The sequence below is a fragment of the Choloepus didactylus genome, chromosome 3 (assembly GCF_015220235.1).
Source record: "Choloepus didactylus isolate mChoDid1 chromosome 3, mChoDid1.pri, whole genome shotgun sequence".
Lineage (NCBI taxonomy): Eukaryota > Metazoa > Chordata > Mammalia > Pilosa > Megalonychidae > Choloepus > Choloepus didactylus.
In genome coordinates, this window is record NC_051309.1 from 2,472,889 (window position 1) to 2,497,149 (window position 24,261).

A 24,261-nucleotide genomic window follows, 5' to 3' on the forward strand; every position below is an offset into this window, starting at 1 on the left:
AGCAAGAAGCTGAGGGTCAACAGAACGCGGAGGAGAAGGGAGGGGCAGGAGAGGCCGCCAGGTGCATCGCCAGGTGACCGAGGAGCCCAGGACCCGGCTTCACAGGCACCAGCCCCAGAACACCACAGTCTTTGGGAAGGAAGCATCACCTTCATGATGCCTTGATTTGGACTTTTTTCTCGCTGCAACACCATGAACCAATAAATTCCCATCATTTAAGCCAATCCATTGCATGGTATTTGCTTGAGCAGCCAAGGAAACTAAAACAAGGACTTATACATGGAAAATTACAAAACATTGCTAAAAGAAATCAAAGACCTAAATAAATGGAAGAATATTTCATGTTCATGGATTGGAAGAGTAAATATTATTAAGATATCAATTCTAACTAAAGTAATTTACAGTCAATACAATGCCAATCAAAATTTCAACAGCCTTCTTTGCAGGAGTGGAAAAGCCAAACATCAAATTTATATAGAAGGGTAATGGGACATAAATAGCTCAAACCATCTTGAGAAAGAAGAACGAAGTTGGAGGACTCACGCTTCCTGATTTTAAAACTTATTACCAAGCCACAGTAATCAAAACAGCATAGTAATGGCATAACGACAGATATACAGACCAATGGAATCAAGTTGAGAGTTCAGAAATAAACCCTCACATGTATGGTCAATTGATTTTTGACAAGGGTGCCATATCCACTAAATGGGGAAGGAACAGTGTCTTCAACAAATGGTGTTGGGAAAACTGGATCTCCATATGCAAAAGAATGATGGGGGACCCATACCTCACACCATATTCAAAAATTAACTCAAAATGGAAACACCTAAACATAAGAACCAAAACTATAAAATTCCTAGAAGACAATAGGGAAGCATCTTCATAACCTGGTGTTAGGCAACAGTTTCTTAGACTTGATATCAAAAGCATGAGCAACAAAACAAAAAAAATAGATAAATGGGACCTTAACAAAATTAGAAACTTTCGTGCATCAAAGGATGTCATCACAAAAGTAAAAAGACAACTAAAGAATGGGATAAAATATTTAGAAACCACATATCCGATAAGGGTTTAATATCCAGAATATATTTTAAAAATCTACAACTCAACAGCAAAAAGATACACCAACCAATTAAAAATTGGGTAAAATACTTGAATAGACATTTCTCCAAAGATACACAAATGGCTAATAAGAACATGAAAAGATCTCAACATCATTAGCCATTAGGGAAATAACAGAAAACAACAAGTGTTGGAGAGGATGTGGAGAAGTAGGACACTTGGTTCATTGTTGGTGGGAACTTAAAATGGTGTAGCCACTGTGGGGAACAGTTTTGCAGTTCCTCATAAAATTAAGTATAAAATTACTATTGACTTGGCAATCCCACTTCTAGGCATATACACAAATGAACTGAAAGCAGGGTGTTCTAGTTTGTTAATGCTGCCAGAATGCAAAACACCAGAAATGGATTGGCTTTTATAAAAGAGGTTTATTTGGTTACAAGGTTACAGTCTTAAGGCCATAAAGTGTCCATCAACAAAGGTTACCTTCACTGGAGAAAGGCCATTGGCTTCCGGAAAACCTCTGTCAGCTGGGAAGGGACGTGGCTGGCATCTGCTTGCTCCCAGGTTGCATTTCAAAATGGCGTTCTCCAAAATGTCTGCATCAGCTTCCAACAGCAGTCTTCAAAATGTCTGTCTCAGCTGCAGCTAGCTGTGAGCTCCTGCTGTCTGAGCTTATACAGTGCTCCAGCAAACGAAACAAGGCCCACGCTGAATGGGTGGGGCCACACCTCCACGGAAATTATCCAATCAGAGTCATCACCTACAGTTGGGTGGGTCACATCTCCATGGACACTGAACCAATAGGTTCCAACCCAATCCCCACTAATATGTCTGCCCCACAAGAATGCATTAAAGAATATGGCCTTTTCTGGGGGACATAAATATACAAACAGGCACACAGGGACTCAAACAGACATTTGCACACCGATGTTCATAGCAGCATTATTCACAATTGCCAAGAGGTAGAAACAACCCAAGTGCCCATCAGCTGATGAATGGATAAACAGAATGTGGTTATATACATACAATGGAATACTATTCTGCCATAAAAAGGAATGAAATTCTGATGCATGCAACAACATGGATGAACCCTGAAGAAATTACATTGAGTGAAATAAGCCAGACTCAAAAGGACTAATGTTGTATAGTCTCAATTACATGAAATAAATAGAATATGCAAATTCATAGTCAAAAATTAAAATACCAGTTACCAGGGGCCAGGGAAGGGTTAAAGAATGGGGAGTTAAATTTTAACTGGGACAGAGTTTGTGTTCGGGTGATGGGAAAGGTTTGGTAATGGATGGTGGTGATGATAGCCCAACATCATGACACTGTCCCTGGAGGACATCCCTGGAGCACTAGCCTTGGAGCACCAACCCTGGAGCATCATCCCTAGAGGATCTCTCCGTGGAGTACTGTCCCTGGAGTACATCCATGGAGCACCGTCCATTGAGCGCTATCCCTAGAGGACCTCCCCTTGGGGCAACATCCCTGGAGCACTATCCAGGGAGCACCATCTCTAGAGCACCTGTCCTTGAGACATCATCTCTGGAGGACACTCCTGGAGGACATCCCTGGAGCACTGTCCTTGGAGCACCATCCCTGAAGGACCATCCCCAGGTGCCTGATCCCAGGTCTCAGGCACCTGCTGGCTCAGCTCTCCTGGGTCTTGGGGCCGTGCACCTATGAACACAGCACCTGCTCTCTGCCTTCCTCATCGTGGGGGCAAAAGAGCACCTGTGGGCTCTCATGCATAGATGGAAGTGGCACTCTGCAGGTGTGCTGGGCTTATCGCCAGTATCAGGCACTCGGGCATCACCACCCAGCACAGAGCCCTGGTAGCTCCTTTGTAACACACCCAATTTAGTCGAGACGCTGGCAAATGTAACTGGGTGACGGGGGCTGTTTATTCCTGGCAGGGGGTTCACGTGCAGAAGGACGGATTTGGACACCCCGGGCCAGCCACAGGCCTCACTGCCTCCCCACTCCTGGGGCTGCAGCCGTGGCAGTGGCCCCTGAAGGGGTCTGGCTGGCATGCTGGGTGGCCACAGGGGGCCTGGGTGTCACAAGAGGCTGCATCTTGAGCCCCCGCGGAGGGCAGGGCCAGCCAGAGCATGGGAGGACGTCCTGTAGGCTTTAGCCCAGGGTCCAGGGACGTCCCCTCCCACATCCTGTGGCCCTCGGGGCACTCTGTGCTCCTCGCCGGCTGAGTCCTCCACCCAGCAGCTCCAGGATGTGCCCCTGGAGCACCCGGGGTAGGCGGGACAGAGAGAAGGCGTGTGGAAGGCCAGGCTGCCTGTGTCCCCACCCCGAGGCTGTGTGTGCCACCTTGACTGGCACAGGTGGGGACGCGGTAGGTGGGGGGGGGCAGCCCTATGGGCACAGCTGGGCCCATGCCACCATCTGTAGGTGCAGGGTCCAGGGGGTTCCGGCTGGGAGCAGGAGGCTGTCGCGGGAGCTCGCAGGGCTGGTGTGGCCGCTGCCCAACAGGCTGGCGCCCCTGGGTGTCCTGCCATCCTTCCTACGCCCCACTGGCCCGTCCACACGGCCGACGAGGAGGGCCGGGGGGTGACCCGACACGGACGGCGTGATGGAGCTCAGAGCAGGGAGCCTGCCCTGCGTCCTGCTCGCCCGGGTGGGGGGCACTCGGCCGGGCTCCCCTCCGGAAGGGCGCATGGCGGCCTTCTCTTCCACGACAGCGTTCGCTGCAGATACCTGTTTACAGAAGTTCCACCGCCCAGATGTTAAGAAACTGTGTAAGGTGGTGGCATATACTATTTGCAACAATTTTTTGTATTCAATATTTCGGGAGCATTTTCCCATGGCCTGAGGGACCCTTTTCCAACGTGGTATTAGAGGCTGGCTCATCATCAGTTTGTGTAGTGGTAGCCATTAAATTTACCATTACCGTTTTTGAGTGCACCACTCGGTGGCCCCAATTACGTGAATTACAACTGTCATCAACAGCTGTTACCCATACTTTTTCATCACCCCAAACAGAAACCTTGTACCCACTAAGCAAGAACTCCCCACTGAAGGATTTCTACTCAATCCCTTAACTCTGGATTCCCACCCCACCCCCAAATTTTTATGGTTACAAATAATACTTTGGTGAAAATCTTTTTAATACGTGTATGTGCACCTGTCAGATCAACCGCCGTGTGAGCACGCGCCTGGCCCTGCGGAGAGCGGAGGACACCCTGCCCGCCGGGGCTCGTGGGCTGCCGGGCCTGTCCCCGTCTGCCCCCGGGTGGTCGGTCCCACACCAAGGTGTCAGCAGGGTTGGGTTTTCTCCAGAGCCCATCACGTTCTGGGGGTGGCTCGCTGGGGACCCCGACTCCTCCTCACTCCTGCTGTGTCCAGACGTCCGCTCGTAAGGACTCAGGTCATAGTGGGTTAAGGCCCAATTCAGTTTGGCTTTTCCTGAACTAATCTCTTCAAATGTCCTAATTATACATGGGTTCACGTGTGCAGTGCTGGGGGCTGGAGCCTGCCATGTCCTGTGGGGACACAGCTCAGTCTGTACTGTCCACCCTCGGGACCCCCAAAACGCACACTCTTCACACACGCACAGCACGTCCCCCCTCCCCGGCGTCCTGAAGCCCTCGGCTCTCTGTCTGAAACCTAAGTCAGGTAGGGGCCATCCCAGGGCAAAACCCTTCCATCCTCATCACCTGTGGAACCTGGAAAACAGGTTACCTGCTTTCAAAAGGTAATGGTGGGATGGGCAAAGATCTGACATTCCCGTCCCAAAAGGGACACGTTAGAAGGGAAAACAGGGTCATGGGTCCCACTTGGGTCTGAAAACCAGAGGGGCAAATTCCTCCTGACTTTCACGGGCCATCCGTGGCCACTCTGTCCTCCGGGCCTCGGGCACGGCTGCCCCACCCGCCCCAGGAACCAGGGCCGTGGCCGCGCTCCCCGACACCGAGAGCCCACCCCTCCAAACGCAGCTTGGAAATGTCCTCAGCTGAATACCCAGGTTCATCGCTTGCCAGTCCTGCCTCCATCCTACGGCAGAGCACAATCCCGCCACGCTCTCTGCCACTTTAGACCAGGCTCCCCTCTCCCAGCTCCCGGACACGTTCGCCACGTCCCTCTAAGGCCTCCCGGACGCACCTTCACACCTGTCGACTTGCTGTCCATGGCGGTGCGTGTTCTCTAAGCTGATGGGAGCTTTCTCTGAGCCGCCCCTCTTGTATTAGTTAGGGTTCTCTAGGGAAACGGAATCAAGGAGAGGTGTCTCTGACTATCAAATTGTAAAAGCGACTCACGCAACTGTGGGTGTGCACGAGTCCAAATTCTGTAGAGCAGTCAGCAAACTGTCAACTCCAAGGAAGATGTCCGATGAACTCCTCAGGAAACGAACCGGCAACTTCGACGAACTCCTCAGGAAATGCTTCACTGGGCAGCCGAAGAAGAAGTGAAGGTCCTCTGTCTGTCTTGCTTATAAGTCTTCAACTGATTAATTGGATTTAATCCAGCCAATTGCATTCTCTCATTGTGGAAGGCACGCCCTTTGGTGAGTCATCAGTCACAGCTGCAGTCAACTGACTGATGATTTAATAAACCAGCCTGTTGGCTTATTAACCAGCCTCAAACGTCCTCACAGCAACGGTTAGGCCAGTGCTTGCTTGACCAGACAGCTGGGCACCATCACCTGGCCAAGGTGACACATGAACCTAACCATCACACCTCTCCTCTCTGAGTCTCACTACTGACATCCACCTCTCCTCAGGGCCCAATTCCAAAGCCACTTCTGCATGTTTAGGTATTTGCCGTAGCAGCACCCACCGTCAGGTACAAGAACCATCCTTTGTTAGGGTGGCCGTGAGGAAGTCCTGACGACCAGCTGCCGAGACCACGGGGTCCACGGTTTCCCTTTCTGCGGCTGGAAGTCCAGCCCCAGGGGTCCACGGGCCTGGCATCGGGGGCTGGCTTCCCGGCCACCCACAGCTCCCGGGCCTCTGCCCATCTGCCCCTGGGTCTGACTGCCCCCACGTGTGGGGACCGGGTCGTCCTGGCCACGGCCCACCCTGACCGCGAGGCCCCTGACTGATCACTGTGTTGCAGCCGGGCTCGCGGCCGGGGCCGGTGAGGAGAGAGACCCGCCTGTGGGGAGCACGGGTCAGTCTGTTACTGAACCCATCGCTGTCAGGGCAACGGAAAAATGATGCAAATCTCGTCTTCTAAGAAAGTAGGTTAGCGGTGGCCCAGGGCTGGGGAGGGGCCTGGGGCTGCCTTCCTGGGGTGAGGAGAACACTCTGAGGTTGGCTGCAGCGATGCTGCCCGACAGTGAATGCATTAAAAGCCACTGGACTGTCCACTTTAAAGGGGCAGGCGGACCAGGGCATGGCTTATAGCTCAACAAAGCTGCCCGAAAAACAGAGGTGACACGGGGTGCTGGCTGGGCAAACCCCCTGAGGACCTGGGTGAGCAGCGCAGGATAAGGGGTGCAGTGGGAGCCAGGAGGGCGTGGCCGGAAGGGAACCCCACGCAGACTCGGGGGTGAGGGCGGGCCACGGACCTCGGGGGAGACCCTGGGGTGGTGACTGCAGAAGGTGGGGAGGCCAGCAGGGCTGGGCCAAGGGCACTGTCAGGACGTGGCTTTTATTCTAGAGACAGAAGCCACTGGAAGTCCTGAAAGGGTCCCTCGGGGTGAGCAGGGAGGAGGCCGGGCCTGTGAGATGGTGCCCAGTGGCCGAGGGGAGGGGGGGCCGTGGCCCTGGGAGGCGCAGGGGTGAGAAGGGCAGCTTCTGGCTTCTCTGAGCGTGTTGATGGTGGAGCCTCGGGACCTCCCTGGCGACAGGACACAGGGTCAGAAGCTCTAAGAAAGGGGAGGGGAAAGGCTGGGGGCGGAGAGGGGGCGGGCATGGGAGGGGCTGGGAAGGGGGAGAGGCGGGGGGAGGGAGCAGGGGCGGGGGCGGCGGGGGGAGCCTATCCCTGGACGGTGGACTCTGGGATGCGCCTCGCTCTGCACACAGGGATGAGCAGCGGAGCCGGGCGCGGAGACAGAGGTGGGCGGGGGCTGCCCTTGTGGCCGAGGCCAGTGCTCAGAGGCAGGGCCCTGGCCAGCTCACCGGGAGCAGGTGCATCAGGGAGGCGGGGGGCCCAGGAGGAGAGAAGGGGCCCCCGAGGCCACAGCCACCAGGGCCGTGCTGCGGGGACAAGTCAGGAGGGCCCCGGGGGTCCACGGGACCCGGCAGCCTCGTTCCATTGCTTACCCCTTAATTATAGGGTCCTAAAAGTACCAGGAGTCTGGACTTGCCCACACATTCCCCCCAGGACGCGGGTCCTGCGTGTCCCCACAGGTGGCAGGGACATGACGGCCGAGTGCCCAGGCAGAGGGCCAAGCTCTTGAGTGCCAGGCAGGCATGGAGGGGTCCTGGGGGCGCCGTCCTGCAGCCCCAGCCTCTGTGCTCCGCTGAGAGCCTGGCACTGCCCCACCCCCAGGCCCCCCCCACAGCCCTCACCAGCCCACAGATGCCCTGCACGGTGCCCGGCTGGCTCTGGCCTGGCCTTTCCCGGGCCTCAGTTTACCACATTTGCCCAGCAGGCCACTCCTGGAGGCCACAGGACGTCTTCCCCAGGGCAGGCTCTGCACGACCTCTCGCCCTGTGGGGCCCTGGTTCCCCGATGTGCTGGGTGCAGTGGGGGCCTGGACGCAGCCAGTGCTCAGCCTTTACTGGGCGGCTCCCAGCTCCCCCACCCCTCCCCGCTCCCCCTCAGCCCTCGGAGCTCCCGGGGGGCCTCTGGGAACCACAGACACCCAGTTCACAAAGACACGATTCGGCGAGAGTGCATTGTCTCCAGGAAGGTGCCGGAGACTCACCCACCTGGCACCCGTCCCCAGCCATGGCCCCTCGCACCTGCTGCCCCCCACCGCCTGCAGTGCCCCCCACCCTGCAGTCCACCACGGGCTGCTCTCCCACCCACGCTTCTGGATTTTTGCTCCCAGGCCACCTGCCCTGGGAGCTTCCCCCTGCTTCTGCCCCCCAGAGGGTCCCTGTCCCGAGCCCTGTCCTCAAACCAGCTTTTGGAACCCTCTGCGGCAGCCTCCTGGGGCGATGCACACAGGGGAGTCCATGGGGTGGAGACCCCCTGGGCGGACCTCAGGGAGGGGCACCCGGACAGACCTCGGGGAGGGGACACCCGGACAGAGCCCAGGACAAGGGGCTCCATCCTCTGACCCCCCAGAAGGACAGAAGGAGGAGCAACGGCTCGGGCGTCAGCAGAGAGGACCACGAGAGCCGGAAACAGCAGGGCTCACGCACTCGGGGAGCAGCGAGGTGTGGGGATCGGCCCAGTGGGACCTGCAGCCCGTCCTGTGGGAGACGGTGTGGGAGGGGTGGGCCTGGCCGGGCAGGGGCTGCTTCCCGGGCCCCGCGGCCCCCGCTGGGAGCCAGCGGCGACGGAGGCTAATGAAGAATGAGGGCCGAGGGGCTTTCCCGGGCAATCCCCCCGGCGGGGCCGTCACGGCGCAGGGAGCATGAGGCTGCTGAGCTTGAGCCCAGAGAGCCCTGGCTGCGGGGTGCCCCTTCCGAAGACAAGCCCCCGGGGCGCGTCCTCGTAGCCCCTGAGGGGTCCCTCCGTGATGTCCCCGGGGTCCAGGACGCTGCCTGGTCCCCCGATGGCCGCGGCTGCCCCGACCCACCAGGACATAGCTCTGCACAGGCTGCACGACGCTGCCCCCGGGACACAGACGCGTCGCCACGGCGGGACCCGGAACCGAGAGAGGGGAGCAATGACCAAAGACACACGTCGTTTTCTTCAAAATTAGCCTGGCCTTGGAGAGGCGTTTGGACAGAAAACAACACAACAAAACCCCGGGGGCCTCCTCTGCAGGAATCCCCAGAGCCCGTGACAAAGGACCACGAACCGGGGACTAGAAACATTTATCCTCTCGCAGCTCTGGAGGCCAAAAGCCTGGGATCCAGGGGTGGGGGGCAGGGCTCCCCCCAAGGGCTCCAGGGGAGCCGCCATCCTGTCCCCTCCAGCTCCTGGGGCCCCAGCACTCCCAGGCTTGCGGCTGCGTCACTGCGCTCGGCCCGTCTTCACGTGGCCTCCCGTGTGCCCGTCTTCACCTGGCCTTCTCCACCCTCCTCTGGCTCTCTCTTCTGCACGTAAGGACGGGAGTCCTGTGGGGTTGGCACCTGCCCACCACTCCTCTTACCTTGGTCCCGTCTGCCCAGGCCCCGTTTCCGGATAAGGTCCCTTCACAGGCCCTGGCGCTAGGATGAGCCCTTGGGGGGCACACGCTCACCCCGAGCCCCATCGGGGGGGGACGGCGCTTCACCAGGACGGCTCACCACGGGCCACCCTCGGCCAGCCTGGAGGGACCTTCCTCTGCTCCTGCCTCCCGGTGCAGGTCAGTCTCAGGTCCCGGGGTCCAGGGGTAGTCTGGGACCCTCCTGCCTTTCCTGACCGGTCGGCTTTAGGAAGGGAGACGACAACTTGCTGAGACAAGAGGAACATAACAAAGGGCCGGGCAGGGGGCTGGAGCCGGAAAAAGAGGGGCCGGCTGAGAATCCCCCGGGCCGGGCAGTGTCCAGAGATGGCCGGCGAGAGCACCCAGCAGGCAGGCGGCTGGGGACACGGGCGACGCGCTGCCCACCTGGCCCCCGACCCAGGAGGAGAGGCTGGCTGGGCAGGCTCCCCCGACATGGGGGGACATAGGGGGCCGCGGCTCCCAAGCTCCTGCCTTCCCACAGCTTTGTAGGCGTCTCCCCGCACCCCCTGAGCAAATCAGTTCTCCTCAGCCTCTCCCACCAGAGGCTCCTGGGCAGGGGCAGTGGGCTCCGGCCTGGCTCCCTCCCCCCAGCCCCCTCCTCTCACCCACAGCACAGAGCCAGGCCGGGTCCCCGCCATTAGGGAAGTGCCTCTATCCGTCCACATCCCCGGAAGCCAGGCTGCCCACTGTGGCCCCTCCTCTGCCCTATCACCCACAGCGGGGAGCCCCAGGGCCCCAGGGCACTGCTGCGGGTCCCTGCACGACTATCCTGGCCTCCGTGCACCCCACACTGTCCCCGGAGATTTCACTGACGTCCGTGTCACCGACGGGCACCCCCAGCCAAGGACCCGTCCCCACGTTCTGCCCAGCTGCTCCGCTGCCCCCAGGTGCCCGCGAGGCCACCTCCCCTCCACTGAGCACCCCACAGCCCGTCCCACTCCTTCCGTCCTCTGACTGGGGCCCCTCACCCAGCGGAAGGGGACGGGAGCCCCGTCTGGGAGTGAACCCGCCCACAGCAGGGGGTCGCGAGCGCCCAGCCGAAGACCCCGTCTGAGGGGGGACTGCGGCAGGCCCGGCTGGGGCCCTCTCTGCAGGCTGAAGAGCCCCTTTCCGGGGACCCCCGGGAGGACACTCACCACACGATGGCCAGCCGCGGGATGGTGAACATGAGGGCCGGCTCGTAGTCGTCGATCATGTCCTGGGTGAGGTACCCGCAGTCCAGGGCCCTGCGGGGAGAGAGCGGAGCTGGTCCCAGGGTGCCGCCCACCACGCCCCGATGAGCCCCGGGAGGGAGACGCGTCCGGGTCAGGCCGCGTGAGCCAGCCCGGACCTCACACCACAGAGGGCTGCCCCAGAGGAAACCGCCAGACTCCGCTCTGGAAGGTTCCGGGGCGGCGGTGGCTAAGCTGGGCCTCCCCGTCTGCACACCTGCCTGCTCCCACCGCTGCCCCGGGTGCGCGTGCAGAGAAGGGGCAGGGGGACACCAAGGACACCCGCGCTGTCACCCAACGGCGAAAGGAGAACCGAGTCAGGAGCTTCGCTGCCCAGGAAACCAAACAACTCGAGTGCCAAGAACAAGCATGGAACGAAGACATCGCCCCAAACAATTGAACGCTCCCTGAGAAGCGGCACTGCTCCCTGAGATGCACTTTCATTCCCGGCGAGCACGCACGGCCTGCTCCATCTGCACCCAACGGGCACCTTGGCTGGCGCCACGATTTTTCAAAGGAAGGGCATTTTCTGTCAACTTATTTCCTGGTATATGAAATCCCTCTCGAAGCATAAACAACGGATAATGCCTTTAAAAAGCAAACCACAATGTGATATCAGGCATCAAAAATTTTATCTAGGACCATAGCACAGAAAACTCCTAGGTTAAATCTTAGCCCCAAAGCCCTTTAGGAACTCGGACAGCTCTCTGTAAGGACTGAAAGCAGATACCGAACATTCACCCCAACCCTGCACTCAGCAGACGTGAAAGCCAGCGGAGCCCATTCACGGGGGTGAGGGGGTGAGGGGTGAGGAGGTGAGGGGGTGAGGGGCATTCCCTCCGCTGGGGTTAGGCCGGAACAGACTCCCCCGGCTCCCTGGTGCCCCCTGTCCGCCCCCAGCACCCCCATGGAGGGAGGCCCCTGGTGTCTGAGTTGCCGCAGCCTCGTCCTCTGGTGCACCCCCTTCCTCAACAGGTCTTGCCCTTGGGGTCCAGGGAGTGGGGACCGTGGACAGACGCAGGAGGCCGGGGTGGGGCAGGAGGGGCTGTCACGACGCCCCGGGGGCCCTGAGGGGCTCACCTCTCCACCGTCTCGCAGAACAGCACGATGACCTCCTGCTGCACATGGTACTCCCGTGGGGACTTGACGGGCACCATGGCCGACACGTAGCTGCGGGCAGCACAGGGGTTGGTGACCGTCCCTGCCAGGAGCTTCCACCCAGACCCACGGCCCCCCTGGCTGCCACGGCCCCACGAGAGCCGTCAGCACACACCTCCCAGCGGGACCACTGACGGGTTAAAATGAGGTTCCCCCTGGACCCCACGGCCCAGCCCAGCCCCAGGAACCCCCGAAGGTCCCTCTCCCTCCTCAACCCCAATCCAGGACGATGGAGCAGGTGGGCGGGTGCCCGGAGGAGCTTGATGCCCAGGGGGCTCTGCTTGGTGGCGCCCACGGCCACCCCTGCCGCCGGGAGCACCCCGGGGACGCTGAGCTGAGCTCGAAGGCGCGGTGGGTGTGCGCAGCTGTCACCCAGCTGAGAACACTTTTTTCCTTCTAAGCTAATCATTACTCTAGTTTCTTCTTCTTAGGAAGACTCGTTCTAGAAACTCTGGGCAAGAAAAGCAGAAAGTAGGAAATAGGCCCAATGGCCGGGACCCCAGTGCCCGGTGGGTCCTTGGAGGGTGGGGGCCCGGCCTGCCCTGGGGTGGGGTCCTGAGCCCAGGCCCCCCGCGCCTCCAGGTGGTGCGCTTGCCCCACCCTTCCTTTGGGCCTCCCCAGGGTCCCTCCCCAGGGGCGCCCCAGCCCTCCCTGCCCCCCAGGACACGACAGGGGGCAGGTGGCAAGTGGAACCCCGGACCCCGGGCAGGGCGGTCAGGGGTCTGTGCTGGGCAGAGGGATCTGTGCGGCCACTTAAGGGTCCACAGCTCCGCGGGGCAGGAGGGAAGGAGGGAGGAAGCACGAAGGGGGTGCCCCAGTGGGGCTCGGGGCGCTGGTGTGTGGAGAGGGGCGTGTCGGCATGTGTGCTGGTGTGTGTGTGTGTGAGGTGGGGAGCGGGTGCTGTGCAAACCACTCTCGCCTCCTCTGCCCTGGTGGGTGCCGCCCGCCTGACCCTCCTCCCTGGAGCTGGGGTGCCCGCGGGCCCCAAGGGCAGAGGCCGTTTCCACCTTGTTGGCACCGTGCCCCCAGACCCCACCTGGCACCCCAGGAGTGTGGGCTGGTGACAGAAAGGCTGCGCACACCCACCGCTCCTTCGAGCTCAGCTCAGCGTCCCCGGGGTGCTCCCGGCGGCAGGGGTGGCCGTGGGCGCCACCAAGCAGAGCCCCCTGGGCATCAAGCTCCTCCGGGCACCCGCCCACTCCGAGGTCCCGGGTTGGGGTCAAGGAGGGAGAGAGACCCTCAGGGAGCAAGTGGGGACCAGCAAGCCCATTGCCGGCAAGGTGGGAGGTCAGAGGTGGGAGGTCAGAGGGGAGCAGCCAGGAGGCAGAGGCTGTGGGGGGCAGTGGAGCTGTGGCCAACGTTCACCAGCAGGAACTTCTCGGGGCGTCAGGAGCGGCGGGGGGACGGTGGGGGGTGGGCCCCTGGGGTCCCCTTCGGCCTGCAGCTGCCCGGGCTCACCCCTGCCGGCCCCCGGACAGGCCCCCCTGGCCTCAGCGCCCCTTCCCCTCCCCGGGCTGCGGTCACCTGAGCTCGAACTCTGCGAACAGCTCGTCGAGGAGCCGCAGCGCGTGGCGCAGCCTCTCAGGGTAGGCGCCCGGGTCCCGCAGCGCCTGGTCGCGGAGGGCGCCCCGCACGTCCTCCAGGCTGCGCGTCAGCTGCTTGGCCAGCGGCCGCATGGCGGTGCTCTCGGGCTCGCGGTTCATGATGGTGGAGCCGGCGGCCAGGCACTGCGGGCGAGGCCGGGTCAGGGCGGCGCGGCCGCGGCTCCTCCTGGGGGCCGGACCCCCCATGTGCTCGGCCCGCGCTGGGAGAGGCCCCGGGCCCCGGGCCCCCTGCGGTGTGGCCCCCCACACACACACAGGCAGGTCCCGCTCCGGGCAGGGGTCTCGAAGGCCCCAGGACTGCTCCCACCTGGAGACACCCGTGCTCTCTGGAACCCTTTGGGAAAGTTCCTCTTGAATTCACAGCGATCATGGCGGCAAAAACAAGTGTCTGTGTGGCGGGGACCCCGTGAGACGAGCAGGAGGGGAGGGGGGGCCGAGGCAAGGCCCTCTGGTCTGGGGGCTCCAAGCAGGGACCACCACAGCCCCGGGGCACGCGGCTCCCGCTCACGGCCGGTCCAAGGGCTCTGCTGGAAACACCGACCTTTCTAGAAGCCACAGAGCCCTGCGTCAGCTCCCGGCTCCCGGGCAGGCTGGGAGGGCCCCTCTGCACCAGAACCCGCCCGGATGAGCCGCCGGCCCGGGAGCAGGCTCCCGGGAAGACACTTGCTTTCGCCAGAACAGATGCCCCGTGTGCGTCTACCCCGGCCCTCTTCACGCGCTCAGTGCCCTCGGGACGGGGAGGGGGTGAGGGCAGCCGACCCCCCACGCTGCCTGTCGTGGCTGCGCTATCTCAGCTGTTCTCATCGCACCTGCCACAGGACAGCTGCCTCAACAGATATGGGGCAAAACCAATCAATCCCTGTTAGAAATAATCCAGAGGAGGGAAGCAGGAAGCCATTTCGGGGGCGACAGAGTGAAAAGGCAGCCGGCTTCCCTGGCCTCACCCCAGAGGGGGTCGGAGCTCACAGGTGCCGGGACCGTGGCCGGAGATAGGCCCTCCCACCCCCCTTCCTCTCAGCTGCTGAGCCCCAGCACCCCACTTTCAGAGGTGAAAGCTGAGGCTCCGGGAGGAGGAACAGTGTGCCAGGAACCCCCACAAACAACAGAACCCAGTGAGCACATCCCAAGCAGAGGGTTGGAGGGAGCAGGGTGTGTGGGAGACGCAGCTGCAACCGAGAAGTTAGGATTTAAGGGGTGATTGTGATGATTGAGTCATGACATACATGTTCCTTTTTACCTTCTGGTGTATTCGAGTAGACAGAGGGAGAGAACCCCTGAAATCTCTCAACCCTGATCCAGCTGCCTTGATCTCTGATAATGATTGTAGAGCCTTTATCTTGTGCTCTATGATTGTAAAACCCTATGACTGACCCTTACTTGTACCCATTTATTCAGTTTTTTGACTTTAGAGTCTTATGATCACCAAAGACAGCTCCTAATGTTTATTAATGAAGGGCCTCGGGTCAGCCCAGAACCAACCACCCCAAGTCCAAAGTTATCTTGCTAACCGAGGCTGGATCTAACCAAATTTGGGCCGCCTGACATGCGCAGGACCTTAGATCCTAACCCGCAAGTCACCTTCACCTCATTATAACAATAAAAACCACGCCCATCACCACACTGAGGCCGCCTTTTTCTTATGTACGTTCTGTGACGAAGCATGTAGCCAATCTGCGCAGGCTCAACAATTTGATCACCTCTAATCACATCATCTGGGCCCACTGTGCTCATCATCCTAAAACCTGCCCATCTCTTGATGTTATAAAACTATCACAATCACTGCAGTTCAGGGAGACAGATTTTGGGCTGACAGGCCATCTGCTCTCCTGCTTCACACCCAGCAATAAACCCTCTCCTTGAAACCGCGGTGTCTCAGGGCTTGGTCATTTGAGTGCATCCGGCAGAGAATCCACCTCCTTGGCCCTGTAATGCAGGGACGGGGTAGTGGGGGGCCCAGGCACTCCAGGAGCTCATGGCAAGGCGGGGATGCAGGCCTGGGGCTGCAGTGGTGGGCGGACAGAGGTCAGCAGGACGGGGGATAGAGGTCAGCGGGAGGGAGTGGAGATCAGAGGTCAGACCCTCCTCCCCTAACGCCCTGAGCTCGAGGCCCAGGGGAGAGAGCAGGGCTGGGCCACCTCACAGGGGCAGGCGCCTCCCGCTCCGTGCCTCAGTGTCCTCCTGGGGGTTACTGTGAGGCTCAGAGCCCTCACACAGGGCCCTGAGCACAGCCCTGGCCATGGTGGGTACAGAGTGAGTCTTCCTGCTGTCACAGCGGGTGGCTGAGGCAGCTGCTTCAGTATCAGCACGATGGCCACAAGAGCCGCGTTCAGAACCCATGAACATCACACACAAAACTTCTTGTGTTTGCTCATGCAGTGGGGGTGGGGTGGGGTGGGGGATGGGCCCTGGCTTTCCCCAGACCCTGAAGGGGGAGTGGGCCCAGGGCTGAGAGCCACATCACCAGGGAGCAGGTGGCACAGTGGATCCAACCCCTGTAGGAGGACACACGGGGTCCTGAGTCTCTACAGCAGGTGCACACAGACGCAGAGGCCCAGCTGCTGCCCCTGTCAACTTAGGGCTGGGGAACCCAGGTAGCCCCGCCCACTGCATGGGGAAGCCCCACCCACCACATGAAGCAGCCCCGCCCACTGTGTGGGGTAAGCCCCACCCACCACATGAGGCAGCCCCACCCACTGCATGGGGAAGCCCCGCCCATCGCCTCCACACAGTCCTGCCCACTACTTGGCCCACGGCCACCTCTCAGCCCTTCTCGCTAAGGAAGCCCCGCCCACCACCTCTGCAGTCCCGCCCACTGCCTGGGTAAGCCCCACCCACCACATGAAGCAGCCCCGCCCACTGTGTGGGGTAAGCCCCACCCACCACATGAGGCAGCCCCACCCACTGCATGGGGAAGCCCCGCCCATCGCCTCCACACAGTCCTGCCCACTACTTGGCCCACGGCCACCTCTCAGCCCTTCTCGCTAAGGAAGCCCCGCCCACCACCTCTGCAGTCCCGCCCACTACCGGGGAAGCCCCGCCCACTGCCTGAGGCAGCCCCCCCACACCTCTGCGCCGAACCAGAGCTGGCCGGCCAGGTTGTCGTGCCGGATCTCCTCGGGGAACTTGACGCAGAAGTCCCTCGGGGCGCGGTCCTGGGGGATGCACTCGTCCATGATCTGGCTAATGACGTTCAACACGTTGTCCTGAAACAGGAATGGGGGGGCGGCGCTGGGACGCTGCGTCCTGCGAAGACGGCGACAGTGAAACGGGAACACATCCCTGCTCTGCAGCTGCTGTCCTTCCAGAAGGATCCGGAGCGTGACGCTCCCTTTCCGCACTCGGGCTCTACCTGCACGTATCCAGGGTCCCTGCCGTGCACCTCGCTCCGTGGCTTTCTCTTCTCGTTTGAGGACGGGTCTGGGGAGCTTTCTGCGCTGCTGTGTGGACCCCCCGGTGCAGCAGCTGCCCCCACCCCCGCCGACACTGAGGCTCCCAGCGGCCTCGGTGACCCCACGGAACGTGTGCACGTGCATTTCTTAGGGCAGAGAAGAATCTGATTTTCATCCCCAAACTGCCGTGTTTCTGTCGTGAACATCACGAGACTGCTCCTCAGGTGTGTCCACATAGCAGCCACCGGCAGCAGGTGTGGCCGTCGCCCCGACCTGCCCACAGCGAGGGCACCTGGCCCTGGATGATGTCGGGGTCCCCTCTGGGAGCCAAATCCCCACCCTGCCCCAGCAGCCCCAGGAGCCAGGGCACAGGGTCCGTGACCGATTGACTTGTTGGAGGTCTGACCCCCAGCCCCAGTGAACAGGCCTTGTTTGGAAACAGGGACTTTGCAGGTGGCATCGGGTGAAGATGGGGTCACACTGGACGAGGGGGCCTAGACCAATGGCTGGTGTCCTTGGAAGGAGAGAGAGACTCGGAAACGGACACTGAGCACAGGTGAGCAGCTGCACAGGTGTGACGACGGAGGTGGGGACGGGGCGGTGCAGCCTCCAGCAGGGAACTCCAGAAGCTGGAAGGTGCCGGAAGGAGCCTGCCCACGCTGAGATGTGGGACTTCCCCCCCTCCAGAAGTGGGAGAGCGTGAACCCCATGGTCTGAGGCCCCCGGGCAGTGGTCCTTGGTGATGACACTCACAGGAAACTGAGAAGCACCTTGTCCGTCTTGGAAGTCACCACTGAACTTGCAGCCCCCGAGAGCCTGGCACCCCAAGGCCCAGACCACCCCCACCCCTGACACCCCTCCAGAGGCCTCCCATCCACGCCTCGTCACCTCCCAAGATTCAATAAAAACCCTACTTTATCACCAAGTCCATTGTTCAAAAACTCACCCCCACAGGTTGGAGGGGCATAAGGAGAAAAGAGAGCCCCCTCCCCAAAGCGGCCTCCTCCCTCAAAGGTGGACAGGGGTGCAGACGGCCTTCAGAGCCCGTCAGCACCCTACCCTGGGGCCTTCCGTCTCAGGGGGGGCCCTCCTCAGCCTCCACAGGGATCCCCAGCAGAAATGCCAACAAGCTCCTGGGAGCTGGGACCCATGTGGGCCCCCCAGGCCTGTCCCACGAGGGCCCGAGACCCCTGTGGGAACAGCTAATGGACACTGGGTGGGTGGAGGTCGCCACGGGGCTGCTCGAAGGAAAAGGAGCCCAGAGCCCGAGGCAGCACATGGGGTGGGGGCTGGGGAGGACCCTCAGCCCCTGTCCCTCCCTGCAGTGTCCCACCACCTCCCCTGCTCCCCAGGGGCCTCCTGCTCGGAGTCGTCCCTTTCCTCGGACTTGTCTCTCCATCCAGGCTGAAAGGACCACAGGGCGGGGACCCCTTCGCACCCCAAAGCAGATGGCCGAGCCCCAGGTTTACAGAGGACAGGCCCCGGGCCATGCTGGGGACCCCCCACCCCAGCGAAGCCCCTCACCTGGCAGGCGCGGAACTGGCTGACAAGCAGTGTGCACCGCTGCGGGTCCTTCCGTCCATCCAGGCTGTCCAGCTCGGCGGCCACCTGGCTCAGCTCCTCGTCGGCGTAGTAGAACTGCGCCAGCAGCTGTGGGTCCCCCCTCTGTGGGGAGGCGGTGAGGGCGTAAGTGGGGGCGCCGGGGCCTGCTGCCCACCGCCGCCCGCCAGTTCTGTCTGCGGAGCCCCCACCTTCCACCCCAGGGATGGGCATCCGGGAGGGGCCTTGTGCAGGGGTGTGAGCAGCCCACTAGGGCTGCAGCGACAGCCCCTCCACCCCAGACGCCATGCTCCTAGAACATTCTGCGGCGGAGGACCCACGGCAAAGAGGCTCTCAGAAGAGTGGGGTGCAGGGGGCCGTGGAGTGATGAAATCTGCTTTTAGAAAAGTCTGTTTTTATTCATGAAGCTGAAGTGGTCGGGGCAGCACGGAAGGACGTGGCCGAGTGACAACAGCGTCTCGCTCGATGGAAGTGAAGGACGTCTGACCATCGTGGTCGTGATAAACCTTCTGCCGCGCCCTGTGCTCTAGGAACTCCTCAGCCCCGTCACCCGGGCTCCATAAAGCCAGGAAATGCCAGCGCCTTGTGCAGGAAACCCCATCCCCACGGGGTGCCCGCTCCTCCGAGACAGCAGGCGGCTCAGCTTGGTTCCGGAAGCGCGTCCATCACCCGGAGCCAAGGCTGGGCTGCCGGGCACCACGAGCCCCCCGCAGCGGCCTTCTCCTGGTCACCGGGCCTGGCGTCTTGGGCCCCAGGGGAGCCAGCGGAGAGGGGGGTGCAGCCTCGGACGCAGTTTTTCAAAGGGCGCTCCCCCTGGTGTGCGGGAAGATGGAGAGGGAGGCACGGGCCTCACACGGGCGAGCGGATTTGCTTGCACCATCACGCACACACACACGTCACACTCAAAGTCACACTCGCACACATGCATTCATGCACTCACACACATGCTCACAGCACACAGTACACACATACGTGACCACAAAATCAACCCCCAAGTGACCCATCAGTCAACCTAAGAATTGGCAAATAGGAGCCTTATAACCTATATTTTGCTGGATATAAGATAAATTTGTTTCCACAATTTGTCATTTCCCTTTTCCTGCAACACGCTCCCCATCAAAGCGCTTTCCTCTGTCCCTCTGGCGTCTGGCTCTCCCGGCCAAACGGCCTTGTCCCCGGGCAGCGTCTCCTCGGCCGACAGGGCCCTCGGTCACGGCCATCCCCCAGCACCTGGCTCGCGAGGCAGCCAAGACAAGGTCCAGCCCCCGGAGGGTCCCCAGATAAGGCGCAGCAGCTGGCAGGGGGCTGCTGGCTCCCCAGTCCCCGAAGCGGCTGTGCTGCCCCCACTTCTGGGGACCAGGACGAGCAGCTCGCCAGCCTTGAACCCCACTCCCAAGCCCCCAAGACTGGCCAAGGGGTGTATGTGCCACCCGGATTCTCGGTGACTGATGAGAACCAGGACTGTCCACGTGAGCCTGGAGATGACCCCACAGTCTCCGGCCACAGAGCCGGTCCCGGGTCAGCGGGGAGATGCCAGAAGCCAGTCCGGGACCGTGGGGAGGCCGGTGTGCAGGGAACGTGACCGTGTCCCCTCCAACCTCCCTCCTTCCTTCTCTCCTGCCTGCCTTCCTTTCTCCCCGACAGATGCTGCCCAAGCCCCTCCCCTCAGCCGGGCAGGAAGGACCCAGCCGCCCGCCCTGGGGGCTGCACCCGGCACATGCTGGGGCACTGGGTGGGGCAGAGGCGCCTGAGCCATCCCTGCTTCCGCCCACCCAGCACCACTGCGGCGACCGGACGCCTCCCGCCTTCCATGGTCCTGGGCCCCGACACGTCCCCCGGGGTCACCCCAGGAGGGCTGGCAGCCCCTGCTGGCCAGGGTCACTTTGCAAATTCCTGGGAGTGACCCTTAGTCGGAGGTCGGAATGAAATGCACCCATTTGCACAACTCTCCAGAAGCTGCTCCTGGGGTTGGCTCAAGCCTCCTGAGGGCCCTGAGGACCCCCAGCCACCCCAAGGAACCCCTGGAGCCTGGGCCTCCATGCCGTTCCACCTCCTCCAAGCAACGCCCAGCATGCAGGACACCTCCGTAGCCATCCGTGGTGGCCGGGTTCAGAGAAATAATATCCCGTCCAGGACACTTCTGATGCCGAATGGGCTTCAAACCAAACACGCTTCAAAGCCCCCATCCCACGGTGACTCGGGGAGCTGAGCCTTCTTCATGGCCACGAACAATGAGCATTTTCCAAACTCCGCACCGGGCGGGCCGCGGGCACTGGGGGAAAGGCCCAAGAACCAGAAGGACGGACGTGCTGGCCGCCAGGAAAAAGACAGCCATGATCACACCCCTGACAGAAGAGGTCAGAGGAAACAAACATAAACACGCTGGCAGCGATCCTTATTTTATCCTGACACAAAAAGCCCGTGCAGCTTCAATAATGAGGTTCTACCTGGAACAGCTTTCCAGGCCCTCGGGCGGCACTTCAGGCGGTGCTGGGCGGCCAGGACAGAGACTTTTACTGACTGTGTCGGTCACCCACTCCCGAGACCCCGGGCAGCACGTGAGACCCAACCTCCGGGGAGGGGTCCCAGGAAGTGGGTTAACACAACTTACAACGTTAAATCTGTCCTGATGAACAGCATCCGGAAGGAGTATTTTGGTGCTAAATGTCCGTTTCTAAGTACGCAGCGTAAGAGGCAAACGGTGACAACCCCAGTGTGCTCCTCACTCTGGAGGCCGGGGTCCACCCTCGGGCAGGCGCACGGGGCGGAAGTCAGACACTGTTCCGGTTTGCTAAACGTGCCAAAATGCAGTACACCAGAAACGGGTTGGCTTTTACAAAGGAGATTTATTAGCTTACAAGTTTACAATTCTAAGGCCATGAAAATGCCCAAATTAAGGCTCCACAAGAGGATACCCTCTCTGAAGACAGGCTGCCGGCATCGGGGCTGCTCTGTCACACGGAAAGGCGCGTGGTGACGGCTGCTGGGCCTTTGCTCGTTGCTTCCAGGTTCTGGCTTCAGGGGCTCCTTCGGCTTCTGTGGGTGTTTCTGTCTCTCTGAGCTCTCCGGGCTTTTTCCTCTCATAAAGGACTCCAGTAAAGGGCTAGACCCACCTTGAATGGATGGTTCACATCTCAATCGAAACAACCTCATCAAAAGGTCCCACCCACGGTAGATGTGCACCTATAAAAATGGATTAAAAGAACATGGCGTTTCCTCGGGTACATGTCAGCTCCAGACCAGTACAGACGCACTGACTCAGAACATAACAAGCGGTCCTTCTCTGGTCTAGTTCCCCAGCTGCTAAAACAAATACCACGCGATGGGCCGGCTTCACAGCAGGAAGCTGTTGGTGCACGGTTTCCGAGGCAACAAGGCTGCTTTCCTCCCGGGTTGGGATCCTCCGGCTGCCACCGTCTTTGGGGCTCCTTGGCTTTCCCATCACGTGACGATGCACATGGCGGCGTCTTCTACCTTTTCATCAGTCTCCAGTGACTTCCAGCTCCCGGCTGCTTCCGTGGCCTCTCTCCCTGTGGCTTCTCTCCAAGGCCTCCAAGGTTAAGGCCCGTCCTGCTGGGGCTGGGCCCCCCTTGACTGAAGTCGCCTCACCCAAAGCTCCGACTTACCCGGGGTCCACACCACGGGGAGGGATTAAGTTTAAGAGCATGTTTTTCTGGGGTCCACAGCTCCCAGCCACCACCCTCTCTTTGATTTGAATCAGCTAGCCTTATTCAACATTTTAAAATTAACTTAAATAAAATGTTCAAATGTCCATAAGTGAAATTTCCACAAGAAAGGGAATCAATTGATGTAAATAGGAAGAAATTCCTCCTGTTAAAAAGTAGAAACAAAAAATCGTAAAAAGAATAAATTAGAACCCAGGAGAAATGTCTTTTAAAATCACATCAGTATTTGCTCAAAGGTAAATTTGTAGCCAGGCAAATTGTCACTATTAAAAGAACACAAAAATAAAACCCAGGAATGAAGCTTTTTGCTCTGGAGGGAAGACTGCTAAAGAAAGGGGAGCCAGAGAAGGCAGCGCTGACGGGTTCAAAGGGGCAAAACTGAGCTGACTCACTCGGAGCTATTTCTGTAAAGTTAAAATATTTGCGAAGTCAAACCCCTGCTTTGGCCCTGCCCTGAGCCTGGCTGGGTAGGCCTGGGATGCAGATGTGGGATCCGATAAGGTCGGGGTGCAGATGTGGGGCTTGGGCCAGCCAGGCCACCGAGGGCCGAAGGCAGAGGCCCTGGGGAGGACACAGGGACCCCACAGGGTGTTAGGGGGAGGGACACAGACAACACAGTGTCAACGTGTGAGGAGCTGCCGGACGGCCTTCCCCAGCGGCTGTGCCGTTTTCCATCCCCACCAGCAGTGCCTGCGTGCTCTGTTTCTTTGCCAACACTTGCTGTTTTCCATTTCCTGACTGCGGCCCTCCTGGTGTGTGTGAAGGGGTGTCTCACTGTGGTGGGGTGGTGTTTCCCCGAGACGGGTGATGCCGAGCTCCTCCTCGTGTGCTTCTGGGCCCCTTGCAGACCCTCCTTGGAGAATGGCCCCCCGAGCAGGCGCCCCTGCAGCCCCAGCCCTGACACCTGTCCTCACAGGCCTGGCTGCTGCCGCGCCCTCTGCTTCCCCAGGTCAACCCCGCAGCACTAAATGCATCGTGTAGAGGGGCCCCTCGGGGGACGAGGCCCCCACCACCCCCACCACAGCGAACGCCCCCCCCAGGATGTGGGGGTCAGAGGGCACCAGACTTGCTGCCCGACACCTTCATTGTTATTAGGATCCGATTTGCTGTAGAAAGAGTCACCGACGGGACGCAGATGCCCCCCAGGGCCTGCTCCCTTCCCCCCCCTCCCCGATCGCCTGAAAGGACCACAGCCCAGGCTGGGGGTGGGGGGACTGCGCTGCCCCATGTTGTTTTTGGGGGACTGTAAAGTCTCTCTTTGTTTTCCAGCTTTTGGTCCGTTTGTCTGTGAACTTGCCCGAACCTCAGGCGGCCTGAGGCTGCAGTGGACACACCAGGTGCAGGAGGGCACTGCACGGGCTCCCGGGGCCATGGGGACAGGGGGTCCCGGGGCTCACACCTGCTGCCTGCAGGCCCCCAGCCCCTCCAAGGAGCAGTACATTTTGGGTGCTCAAGACAAATCTCGTGTTGCTGAGGGGAAACACAGCAGATGAGAAATGGCTCCACTAGGATTCTGTTCACTCAGAGCCCAGAGCCCAGAACCAGAGCCCAGAATACAAGCCCAGAATACAAGCCAGAGCCCAGAGCCCGCCACGAGCTTGGGGATGGAGCCGAGCAGAAAGGCTCACCCCCAGGGCCCGTGGGAGGAGACTGGGTTGTTCTGATTCATCCCCGCGGTGGCAGAGCCCCTTCCTTCGCATGCGACAGCTGGAGATGGCTGCCTGGGTTGCAAACTCCTCTCCCCACCCCTACCCCCGTTCCCAGCTGCTCCCCGGCCGTGGCCCTGAGGGGGGACAGCGGTCGGGTGAGGGGTGTCCCTCTAGGAGATCCACGGAGCCCTGGTACCAGGTGGGCCGTGGTTAGAAGAGGGTCTTTGAAGACGTGCGCAGCTGCCACGAGGTTCCACTGGGCTCCCGTGGGCCCCAAATATGACTGGGGAGAGGACATGCAGACAGACGGACACAGGGCAGGGGACACACAGACACACACAGACACGCAGACAGACGGACACAGGTAGTGCCTCGTGAGGGCAGGGGAGAGCCTGGGGGTGTGTCTAGGCCGAGGCCAGGCACCCCCGAGGCTGGAAGAGGCAGGACGGAGCCCCCTAAGCCTCTGGAGGCCGCGTTCTGCCTTCTCCCTGATTCCGGACCCCCAGCCACCAGTCGTAGCTGTCGGCCACCCGGTGTGGGGCATTTTGCTCGGCAGGACGGCCAGGCCCGGCTCCCCCACAGCCGCCAGCCTGCCGCACCGTGCCCACCCGCGCCCACCCGCGCCCACGGGGATGTCCGCGTCCCGATGGTTCTGTCCCTAGTGACAGTTCATGGGTTCTGCCGGAAGGACCCGGTGCCCACGGCGGCT

At 60.6% G+C, this 24,261-nt stretch overlaps 1 protein-coding gene across 5 annotated transcripts in view; it reads right to left on the bottom strand.

The window, feature by feature from the left end:
* ZFYVE28 (zinc finger FYVE-type containing 28) overlaps positions 1–24,261 on the bottom strand; it is a 109,411-nt gene that overhangs the window by 56,111 nt on the left and 29,039 nt on the right. For 3 of the 5 annotated variants that reach the window (XM_037829267.1, XM_037829269.1, XM_037829270.1), the window contains 5 exons: positions 18,182–18,322; positions 16,334–16,471; positions 13,189–13,391; positions 11,587–11,676; positions 10,432–10,521 (listed from right to left, as the gene is read on the bottom strand). In XM_037829267.1, coding sequence (XP_037685195.1) covers positions 10,432–10,521; positions 11,587–11,676; positions 13,189–13,391; positions 16,334–16,441 — 491 coding nt within the window. In that variant the 5' untranslated portion in view covers positions 16,442–16,471; positions 18,182–18,322. Of the gene's footprint in view, positions 1–3,517; positions 3,781–10,431; positions 10,522–11,586; positions 11,677–13,188; positions 13,392–13,575; positions 14,029–16,333; positions 16,472–18,181; positions 18,323–24,261 lie in introns of those variants that run through there. The other 2 variants (XM_037829272.1, XM_037829271.1) reach the window with 2 other exon arrangements.